Source organism: Takifugu flavidus, chromosome 19 (genome assembly GCF_003711565.1).
Source record: "Takifugu flavidus isolate HTHZ2018 chromosome 19, ASM371156v2, whole genome shotgun sequence".
NCBI classification, from domain to species: domain Eukaryota; kingdom Metazoa; phylum Chordata; class Actinopteri; order Tetraodontiformes; family Tetraodontidae; genus Takifugu; species Takifugu flavidus.
This window is the reverse complement of record NC_079538.1, coordinates 11,714,693-11,726,727: the sequence shown is the minus strand read 5'-3', so window position 1 is coordinate 11,726,727 and position 12,035 is coordinate 11,714,693. Positions and strand designations below refer to the sequence as shown.

General features: G+C 46.8%; 1 protein-coding gene across 2 annotated transcripts in view; it reads left to right on the top strand.

Moving 5' to 3' along the window:
• LOC130515916 (forkhead box protein N3-like) overlaps positions 1-12,035 on the top strand; it is a 48,899-nt gene that overhangs the window by 18,427 nt on the left and 18,437 nt on the right. For both annotated transcript variants that reach the window (XM_057016508.1, XM_057016507.1), the window contains exon 2: positions 2,719-3,318. In XM_057016508.1, the coding sequence (XP_056872488.1) occupies positions 2,737-3,318 (582 nt within the window). In that variant the 5' untranslated portion in view covers positions 2,719-2,736. The remainder of the gene's footprint in view (positions 1-2,718; positions 3,319-12,035) is intronic.

The following is a 12,035-nucleotide window of genomic DNA, read 5'->3' as shown; positions in this document are numbered from 1 at the left end:
AAGAATGCTGCTTCAAATGGAGGAAGCCATTTAGTCTAATTGAACGGTCTTTTAAAGTCCAGAGTGCAAACGGAGCTCATGTGGTGCCGGGGTCGCTGCGAGAAGGCGGCCACGCCGCCCAGATTACAGCGGCTGTAAATCGCGTTGCTATGCACAGACACTCAGATGGAGCATGTGCTTACACCCTGATGCACACGCGCACAGTGGGCGCATGCACGGGGAGAGATTAAAAAAAAAACACACACACGCACACACACAGCCAAATGTGGACATGCCAAACAGAGATGAACACAAATCAAAACAGAGCATACAAACACAAAAGTGATCCAGAGAATGAAGGAGACAGAGAGAGAGAAACACAGTCCCATCTGTCAAACAAGTGTGGGGAGGCTTCTAACACACACACACACACACACACACAACACACACACACACAACACACACACACACACACACACACACGTTCAGTCGCAATCACACACACACACAGCAGGCATCATTTAGTCTGAACTTGAGCGATATCTGCCGCTGTCCTTTAGCAGTCGGTCCTGGGGGGGCGCAGTAAAAGTTGCATGAAAGTTTGTTTAGAGCTGAGCGAGTGTGTTAAGCTTTATGAGAGCCCATGGGAGACATGTTGACACACACACACACACACACACACACACACACAGTCAGGCACGAGGCTTGGGCGGCAGCTCGTGCTGGCCCCGACCAACAGTGAGGAGTTTGTTGTCATAGCAACAGTAAAATGAGATGACTTTACTGTCAGCCGTAATGTTTCATGGCCCCCTTGCCGCTATGGCAACATAACAAGGAGGAAGAGGAGATGGAGAGAAAGAGAGCATCAGAAGCATCTGTGGAGCGCTACAGGAACAACGCCGCGATGCCCTTCTTCCTTAAGACAAAGACCGTGACAAGCCTGTCAAAGGCACCCATGCACGCACGCACACAAGGAAAAAATGCAAAGACGCACGCTTTGAGAAGCCTGTCAGACACCCTTCCCACCTCGCCCATTCCTTTGATTACACACCTATTTTCAGCTGCAGCCTTATCATCATCGCTGGGGCAATTTGAATTCATTACACTCAATGTCAATATTGGTGCAACAGCGGCGCGCGTCAGACAGGTACAGCTTGTTGAATGAGAGCGCACGCTGTCGGGAAAGTGAGGGGAGTGGAGGGGCGATCAAAGAGGAGTGGGATGGGCGGAGGACTGCACACTGGACGTTATCGGAGTTATCGATGAAAAAGGCAGATGCACGGAGAAGAACGGGAAGGGAGTTGTTTTGCTTTGTTGCCATGGCGACACATCACCCAGAGCTCTAATGAAGTGACAGTTGTCACGGCGCAGCGGGTTGCCATGGGTGACAGCTGCCAGTCAATCGAGCAGAGTGAGGGGACAGATCGTCCAACGATCACCTTGGATTAGAGAGCCATGGCAGCATAGAACATATCTGGGCTTAATCCTCATGTACTAATGGCACTGTGTGTGTGTGTGTGTGTGTGTGTGTGTGTGTGTGTGTGTGTGTGTGTGTATGTGTGTGTACACACACATGTGCGTGCTTTCCCTCTTGCAACAGTCGGCATTTGGGCTGATGATTTTTTGGGGGATGCACAGCTCGATCCTCAAATTCTGAGTGAATGAAGCAGATTACATTTAACTGGAGCTGCAGCTGTTTGTGCTAGAGAACAATCCTGGCCTGGTCGGGAGCCCTCCCAGTGTGGCGTGGTACTCAGACCCAGTCCTGTTTAATTACGGCACCGCCTGAGTCTAACGAGCACATCATTGCTCTTATGTTTGGAGAATAATGGTCTGATTAGAGCTGGAGCTGAACTCACGCTTTTAATTGTCCTCTTGTTTTTGGCAGATCTCCCAGTCGTGATCATCTCCGCGTTACTGAAACCGAGTGACCGCCGAGCAATTAGCTATATTTTGTTTTACTAATTTGCACATATGTACTGTATCTAAAAACATAGCAAACGTCACATACGAGGGCACTTGTCGGTCAGATTTGGGGTCATTTAGTGTTGAGAACTGCTTTCAAACTGAATATTTGCTGCAAATGCCGATCACAAAGGTGAGACTGGGTCCTGTGAGGAGGGCAGGGGTGTCTTTTTGTGCTCTGCTATATCTAACACGCCACAATCCAAATTATACAGAGCATGATTTGCAATACTCCTTATGCTGAATATATAGGAGTAGCTACCTGGGCGATAATCAAATTAGCCTTACATTTTTCTATTTTAATGTTATAAATCCAGCAGCTGAAAATTATTCTGTACTTATTTCCACCTAACCTCATTTTCTCCCTCTGTGGGGATGTTAAAGCAGTGGAATAATATTGTAACCCCACAACTATTAGACCTTTAACCACATTCACCATGTTATGACAGCAGCCCCATGTAATGTCAATACTTTGCTGGTATGCTAGTAATTAGAGAGTAGTTGTACAAGGCAAGATTTCCTCAACCAGTGAAGCACTAAATTTGCCATCCCAGTCGGAACTGGATAAAGCCCCGGAGCAAAAACGATGATGTATACTTTTCCCCTCAGATCTAACACTGACTAATTGGGAATGTGGTCCCAGTCTTGTTGCGTGTCTCCACCGTTTGGCCTTTAACGATAATAAAATCTTTATGTGAAAAGTGAATTTAATAAGCTGACTTTGTTTTTTCCCCATTCCTGTGTTTCTCCTCCTCCTCCTGTCCCCATCTCCAGGACTGCGCCCTGGGCTGGATGGGACCCACCATGCCCCCCAGTAAGAAGGCCCAGAGCCCCAGTAGTGGAGCCAGTGCCTCACAGGGCATGAGTCCGCCGTACCGGCAGAGCGACGCCGCCACGGCTGCCTCCGAGGCGGACGCAGCTGACCTGTCCCTGTCTCTGTCCGCCTCTTTCTCCAAAGCCGAGGACGAGGAACTCACCAGCCTGTCCTGGCTCCACGAGAGCACCGACCTCCTCAACAGCTTCAGCCACTCTGGGCTGCGTAGCGTCTCCCCCTTGCAGGACTCTGATGGGCAGCATCCTCGCTCGCCCTCCTCCTCCTCCCCCTCCCCGGATGACCCCCTTATCAGCGACGCTCACTCGGCGTACGACTTGGCGGCGGGGGCCAACCGGAAACCGCCGTACTCCTTCAGCTGCCTGATCTTCATGGCCATCGAGGATGCGCCGAACAAGCGGCTGCCGGTGAAGGATATCTACGGGTGGATTCTGGAGCACTTCCCTTACTTTGCCAGCGCCCCTACTGGCTGGAAGAACTCAGTGCGTCACAACCTGTCGCTCAACAAGTGTTTCAAGAAGGTGGATAAAGATCGGAGCCAGGTAATGAATGTCGCATTGTCTTTACTGCCCAGCGCCGCCGGCATAGCCGGTTATTGCTTCCTTGTTGTTCCTCGGGGAATGATTGTAGCCACATTGGGCTTTATTTTAATAGTGAACCACTCAAAGAGTGTTGTGCTTAGCCAGTTTGGTTTGTGCACCTCAAAGCCAGGGTTGGATAATATTTACGTCAGAGGGTGAGATGTATCCCGTGGAAACCAATCTGGAAAAACTGTTGAAGAGTGGAAATAATTGGGAATAGTTTCAGCGATGGTATTAATCCACACAGATGATCCATTAGCAAATCAATATAAACCAAAACTAGCAAAAATCAATAGGATATGACACTGCCTGCCTGACCCGCCACACATACAGACAGTCATTGGTAGATGCTTCATTACTGGTTTATTAGCATATCAATGTTACTCTTAAAACACACAGCCCATTAAGTGTGCTTAGGACTTATTTCACAGACAGTTATCAGTGGTTTGCAGGCATATCTAACTTGAAGTCAAACATATTCTGTATTTTGTCTACAGTTGTACCAGATTCAGCTTTATCAATAGTTGATGATCTCTGCTTTCATAGTTCTCTTTCACTCAGACGTTATGCGCTCCCCCAGCGGGAGCAGCTTTTCGCTTTTGATTTAAGCCTCGATACAGTCCTTTATACCGGCTTTCCTATCCAGATTTTACTCCATTAAAGACTCGGGGTAAACGGGGAATGAATCCCTCACTCAATTAGTGCTAAATTAATACTGGAGGATTTAATAACACAGATGCCAGAAGACTTCAGATTTCATCTTGCCCGAGGGTGTTGGGGGGGGGACAAACAGCGAGGATCAATGTGAGCTTTGCGTGTTTAGCTTGATTGGGATTATACTGGGGGATATGGGAGCTTTTTATGCTTTCCTTGACCAGCGTGTGAACCTGAGCTCCTCCTTATGTGTGTGTCTGTGTGGAACAACATGGATGAAGGATGAGCAGGACCGTGTGCGTGTGTGTGTGAGTGTGTTTCTATGCACATATCCGCACGCTATGCTGTCATCTGGCCCTTGACTACAACTGAGCAGAGTTTCTCTTGTATACATATCTCCATAGTAACTAGGTTGCAGTTGACATAAAAGTATGCTGTTGCTGTAGCAACAGGAAAACTGGTTTGGCTTTACTGACTTGGGTGCGTGTGTTTCACCGTGTGTGTAATGAAGAGAGCTTCAGATGGGCATGGAGGTGCTGAGTAGGAGAGGACGGTTGTCCTCTGCTTGTGTTATATACATACATGCTGTCCGTGTGTCGAGGATTGCGCCTGTGTTGTGGGCACCTTTCTTTGTGCCTGCATGTGTGTGTGTGTGTGTGTGTGAGAGAGAGAGAGAGAGAGAGAGAGGGAGCTGCATGTGTAGAGGTGATTTTGGCAAGGACAGCCCGCGTTGTCTTCCTTGCCGCTGCACACCGCTAAAGACAGGATGCTAATTAACCCTTCAAATCTACCGCACACACACACCCACACACACACAGTACTTCTAACACACAAACAAACAACACATACACACTTCTCAGGCATGCATGAATGCCTAACAGACGCACACGCGTGTAGAAATGAGGGCACCTCTCTGCAGACTCCTACTCTACCTGCCAAGCACCGAGCTTTATCTGAAGCTGCAATTACAGAATCTCTCTCATTTTAGTCAGAGTCCAACTTTCAGAGCCTTTTGCAGAGAACCTCAGCACGGAAAGATTCGCTTTTATCAGGTTTTTCATTTTTCCCTTCCGTGTTTGTTCAAATTTGCCGCTGACTTACAGGTCCCAGGTTATTCTCCTCTATGTTGCATTTGATGTTGAAGAGGAGGGAGGATTTTCTGACAGGGAGGTCAGGTTATTACAGGTTATTACAGGTTATTACAGACAGCAGGGAAACAAGGTTTGCCATGAATGCACCAAATCAGATTTCCATCAATTTGCAGAGGTGGAGATTAATACGACAGTGGCCTATTTGTTCCAGTGACTGTATTTCTGGGTCATATCCAGGCAGATGACAAGATGAAGACTAGTTTATAATAAGCTCCCCGCTCTAAGTGTGTGTGTGTGTGTGTGTGTGTGTGTCAGTGTCGGTGGTAGCGTGCAAACATGCGAGAGAGAGCGTGAGAGTGTGTGATTCTCGCCGTTTCCATGGCTTTGTTTACAAACAGGATTCCTCGCAGTGCTGAATGACATGTCTTAATGACAAGAGCTGTTGCCCTCAGACTGCTGGATCAGTGCAGAAGATCACTGTTGTAGCAGCACACACACACACACACACACACACACACACACAGTCGCAGTCATTCAAAGAGATGTATTTCTCAAAGCCTCTTATGAAATCACAACACAAAGACAACAGCAGTTTAGTAATCGGAGACCAACTGTAATTTCTCTCAGTCTCACACTCAAGTTTGTCATCTGGTAAATTGGTAAATTAACCTCTCTGAGATGACAGACATTCTCATTCCTTCTACGTTTTAACCCGAGCATCTGCAGCGAGTCACATGTTGTGTGGAGAGGGGCTGTCTCTCAAATTGGTGGAAAAAAGAACAAACCACATTAGTGACGTTTCCTCCTGTGTGATTTGTTATTTTTAGAACCACACTTACCACCGACAATCCAATTATTCTTTAAAATTAAAGTGCCTTTATGTGGCGCCGTAACTTTAATGGCTCCTCTTTGGCCCGTTCACCATCGCTCCTTCATTAAAATTAGTCCAGAAGCAAAATTCTCAATCAAACCAGAGAAGGTGAATGATTTCCCACAGATGCTGGAAATCAATTCAATTCCTGATCAGGAGTGAGTTAAAAAAACAAAAAACCTTTGGAGTTATTTTGGTCAAAATCAGTCATTTAAATAAGAATAATTGATCTCATTTGTTGTTCCAAGTTTACACGCACACACTCAAGTGCACAATTGAACAAAGAGCACAGGTAGCTGGTGCGTTTTTCCTTTCATCTCCATTTAAAGTGCTGTTTTTAAGGAGTTGTGCCCCTGTTTGAGGGCAGCTCACGCCTCTCCTGGCGCTGTAATTAACGGGTTGCAGCAGCGCTGACGCAGGGCCGTCGCCCTGTTGCTCGTAAACCCTCCTTTAATTGACAGTTTTCAAGATTGGGCATGCAATGGTTTCTGCTAATAAACACTCACAGAAAACCAGATGCACACATCAGAACACTGACAGTGGCCCGATTTTGGGCGAGTTCTGATCTTTTTTGTGTGAGTTCTTAAGCTGCAGTAGTCAATGTCGAGTGATGATGTCACTGATATTTAGACTAAAACTCTTCAAAACTCTTTCCCATCAAAAAGACGATAGTCTAACTCTTTTTAAACGGCTCCCATAAGCCATCCGTCAGCCAGAGGGACATAGTCAAGCAGGATATTTCCTTCAGGTTCTGGTGAAGGAGACCTAATAAGGCTGGAAAAGAACTCCAGTTCGAAGTTCTAGAACTTGTCTTGTGTGTGGGCCGGCTCAGGGACACCAGCGTCTAATCATCCACAGCGTTTTCCTTATGTTTCCTTTTTACAATAGCTTTAAAGTGTTCTCTTTAAATGACAGGTTTATTTTCTTTTGCTGTGTGTTTTGTGGTCCTGTGCAACATGTTGCTTTTTATGACAGACGAGCCTCGTTGCAACGTGTCATTTGCTCGGCGAGGCCTGAGGCGCGCGATTTAAACATCTACACGTTGGCTTCTCGGTGCGCCGTCCTCAGAGAACTTTCCCGGCCGTGAACGTGATACCGCCAAGGCAAATGAAGGAAAAGAAAATCCCTAAAGCTCAAACCATCTCAGGGGAATGAATCGCTAAGTGACGAGTTATTATGGGCGCGTCGGGCGCCGTTGGAGTGTAATCAGTATTTTGAAGGCCAATTCGCGGCATTTGTGGTTATTTTCTGCTCACCAGTTTAAGTTTGATCGACGGCACTGGGAGCGAAGTGAGCGGGGAATTGAACGTGTTTAATGGAGCCAGCCACAGGTGGAAACACCGCCAGCTCCACAGACAACAGTTTGAAATTGAAAGAAATTCACACCTGAGCACTGAAGGTGGACGTGCTAGTTAGTCTTTAAAATTCAGCCATTTTTATCACTGAAACGAGACAAATTCGCTCACCAGCGCCCGACTGTCAGGATTAGAGGCCAGAGTTGATACTGGGCCCTCATGAGGGGGGCTAAACAGACCTCTGGTCGGGCTTATTGTGTTTATTTCTTTACACGTATGACGTTTTGCCACTCTAAATAACAACAAAGGTCAACACCTTCCTTGTTCTCTGCACCCCAGAATTTCCTTGCTGCCAACGCTCTGCCTCAGAACTTTTGTTTCATCCAGCAAACTCAATATCTTAACGACTGTTTGGACATCTATCTGGCCGACGTGCCTATTGAATTATTAATCCTCCGATAATCTGTGCGTGTGGAGGAAAATGTGGACGGACCCCTGTGGTGCCTCAACAGGCTTAAACTCAATTGGGCTTAATGCCTTTTAGCCCGACTGCGTGTGTCCATCAGGACATTGAGCACAGTCATATTTCTTTCGATTGGCGATAAAAGTCGCATTACAAATGAAAATGCACCGAGCTAACAACGTCTCTGGTGATGTCACGCCATGTTTCTCTCAACCAGACTGGCGGCCCGCTGCTCCCCGCGCATCGTGCGTCTTCTTTAATCTCATTTCACGACTGCTTTTGAAACCAAACTTACTTTCTGTTCTCGTAATAGCCAGGATGAACCGCTTACGACGGGTCTCCATGCATTGATGGATGCCACCGTTAATTACGATTAAAGTTTCGGCGGCGGGAGGAAAATGGCTGCGCTGTACCGGCCGCCACGGCGCCGTGGCCGACGTTTCAGCAACAGGCAGGACATGAAGGAATTCTTTATAATATCTGTGCGTTCAGATGGGGATCGTTGCAGCTTTCCAGAGAGAATATGGCTGCAGAATGGACAGTTTCGCTGAAATAAACAGCAATCTTTGCTCATCTGTGTCATCCGCAGCAGCAGTGAGACTCAATAATGTGTTTTTAATAGGTTTTGGACAACAATGAAGCTCCGCAGCACAGAAGTGCAGGGGTGTGGGTAACCAGGCAGCTTGTTCATAACGTTAATATACTGTTGCATTTGCTCGTTTAATGGGATTTGTTGACAAATGTATAAAAATAGTGAGCATTCTTAGTCTTGAATTGAACTATTTCGCCCTCAGTGCTGCTCTGTAGGAACACAATTGATTCCACTTCCTGGATATGAATATAAAGAAACAGGCATTAAAAGGATAAGTGAGCTGAACATAATAACAAAAAAGGCTGTAAAAGCAGATGACTCTGAGAATGTGTGTGTGTATGTGTATGTGTGCGTGTATGTGTGTGTGTGTGTGTGTGTGGAGGGGGGGTGATGTGCGATAAATTGTTTAAACATAGTGAGAAAAACGATTGAAGGAAATGCATAAGCCCATGTGGGGTCGTTGCTTCATTTTTAGGGTTCTATTTAATGCTCACACCCAAGGAACAAACCTTAGGAATGAATTTATTTGTTTTGGAGGCACCATCAGGCGGAATTATTTTAAATAAAGGCTGCTGAGGAAAATACAGTTGCAATTTGAAGTATTGCATTTATATCAAGCTAAGCTAACTAGCGGTGAGGTGGGCAGTTTCAAGAAGATAAAAGGCTACAAAGGGAAGGAAAGAGGTTACAAAGAGGGATCAAAGAACATCAGAAGAAACCCAAATGGTTGAATTATTATTATTATTATTATTTTGCTTTTAAGTTGCATTCCCAGTGAAACAAGTCAACTGTTGATGGTCGTTCTGTGCACTCTGGTTTTACCTTGTGGTTCCATTTAATCCATGCGGACAGCACGGATGCGTTTGAAGGGAGGAATGGGAGTAGATGTGAGCGGCTAACAGTCCAGAGTGCTGCAGTAGCGGCAGTGTGGTGTTACCACTGGGGTCAGCAGCAGCAGGACTTTTTTAATATCTCCCATTTCCAAGGGAGGCCGGCCCCCACAGCTTATATAACACAGGAAACAGATGTTGGCAACACACAATCGTCTCTCCCTCTCTGTCTCCCTCCCTCCGTCTCTCCTTTTAGCCATTTTCTAAATTGTGTTTTTCTTTTGGTCGCACCAAAAATTGTCACAGAGGTTTACTCAAATCAGTCGTGAGCGCGGCTCCTTCCTTAATTGAACCCACCGAACGTTGCAGTGACACCGACACATTTATTCAGGTCCATTTGTTTCCATATTGCTGAAATTTAACATCTGAGGCGATCCCTGGGGGCTTTTAATCTGCCCCTGGGGAAGGTGTTTTCAAGAGCAGGGGTTAACGTTCAGAGTTGTGGGTTATTGCTCGTGTAATCCAGCTCTTTAGTGACGGTAAGCGACGGTTCCGGAGTGCAGACGCGCCACGAAAACAGCAGAAACGAGTGTTTGGGTGAAGGACGACCAGATGGGATCAGAGGCTGGAGGGAGGAAGCTGTATAAACGGAGGTTAAAAGCACGATTTCAGGTGAATGCCAAGACCTCCAGTCTTTTATAACTGCCATGAGAGCCACCTTGCGCTGTTTTGAAAATCGGTGTCACACTATCAAACTTGATCCCCGCTGAAAGCTCAATCTCTGACCTGCAGCACTTTTTCGTGCCGATCGATTTCTCAGATGCGCTGCCCCCCCCCACCCCCACCCCCTTCTCGCAGCTTTTTTCGAATTTGTCACAAAATAAAAAAAGTCCACTTCGCCTCCTCATCACTCCCAAGTGCCGGTGATGCCTGTTGCCACGGAAACCACTCGCTATAGCCCAGGTGACAGGCCCTTCCCGCTAGCTGCGCCCTTTGATTGGCCTGTCAGCCGGCGGGGGTGCTGCGGACTGGCCTCTTTTGATTGGTCGGCTGGTTGGCAGAGGCAAAGGCCCCAGCGGACTTTCTGTAAAGAGCATTGATTTAATCGTCTGGCATGCGGGCAGACGGCAGGATCACACACAGATACACACATATATGTAGAGACGCTGCTGGCGCGCTGGAGGTGCAAGGGGAAATTTGGCCCAGTGGGGGTCACCTCTGTGGGAGCAAGCGTATGTGTGTGTAATATCATGCTCTCCAGGAGAGGCGTTGCTGGCAGTAATAGAAGCACTCCCGAGAGCAGCCCATGCTGGGTAATATCGCACTCCCCAGGGAAGTCGCCACACACACACACCCACGGCAAAGCGCGGCACATATGGCCCGTGTTTAACAAGACTTCCATACTAATGCGGAGACGCAGACACCAAGAGACAGTCAACAACGCACGCACACGCGCGCGCGCCGTTAGCTGCTCCTTACAAGGTCAGATGCTGCAATGTGTGAGAGTAGCGTTTGACTGACAGAGTGTCCACGGAGGCTCTGCCTGATCATCACTCATTAGGCCTGATAGAGTTTTAATCACATTATTATGAGGGATTTCTGCTGCTGGGACTCAATTGATTTAAAGGAGCCTGCATGTGAAATTATGACCATTAACATGACCCTGCGAATTCTACGCAACCCCGCGATTTCAGTTCAACTTTTCAAGTTTGACTAATCGCTGCAATTTACTTATTTGTTTTTGTGCCTGTGTTTAGCCAAATATCACCACCGCAGAATGTCAGTTTAAATGTGACATTTCAGCAAGTTTGCGAATTTCATCACTGCAAACCACTTCAACACTTTGCAACATGCTGTTTTGAAAAAACTGCCAAATTCCGTCGTTTTTTTCAAGGCGATGCAGCCACAGAGAGGTCACAGATGGGATCGTTTGCATTCTTAATTATATCAGACAACTCTGGAAACATTTTATATGGTGTTCTGAAGGGTTTTATTCCAAAAATGGTTGTGCAGGAAAACCAGTGGAAGCAGGAAGAAAGTTGAGCGGTGGGGAACCAGGTTGTAACAGAGGTCCCCTTGAACAGGAAAAAAAAGTCCTGGAGAGTACTTGGATGTTTTTCAGTATCCTGGAAACATTACAGTATTTGTAATGGAAGTGTTGCTTGCCTGTTTTAAATCTGTCATGGCTCTTATGAGTGTCCCAAGAGAACGCCACAGTCCTTTTCCAGCATAAAGGTTGCTGATTCTGAGCCATTACTACCTCTGCTGCAGAGCCACAATGACCCATTTACCTCTTTGTAGGTTTTAAACAGAGTCGAGAGGGACAGCTGCCTGCAACAGCCTCTGTCAAAGGGGCTTTTCTTACAATAATGCATCGCGGTGCGTTCACTGACTTTCTCGGCACGAACCATGTGTGCAATTTGTTTTGGCTGTTTGCTGTTTCGGGCGATCATATTAGCCTCGTATCAAAAGGAAGCCAATGTTGCGGCGGAAAAACAAGGCAAATACACGTTACACTTGATGCTACGAACTTTCTTTGCTCCCGTCTCAACATCTATTTATTGTATTTTTCAGGTGTTTACTGTTCCAGGACAGGCATCAAATAAATGGAATGCTTTCAGCACTGCATGTTCTACAAATGCCACTCACCTCTTAGTTTTCATCTCACATTTTTGACCCACCAACATGAGAAAAGGTGAATTCCCCCCCCCCACTTCGATATCACATGCTCTTCGGTCTGTCTCCAATTAATGCTCCCATGCGCAGCTCTGGCACATCTGACATTTCCCTCCTAATAGATTCCTCACAGTATTAGCAGAAATGAGCAGCAGGCAGTCATGACATCTCCCCACCCTGCAGCCTGTACCTGCTTTACATCACAG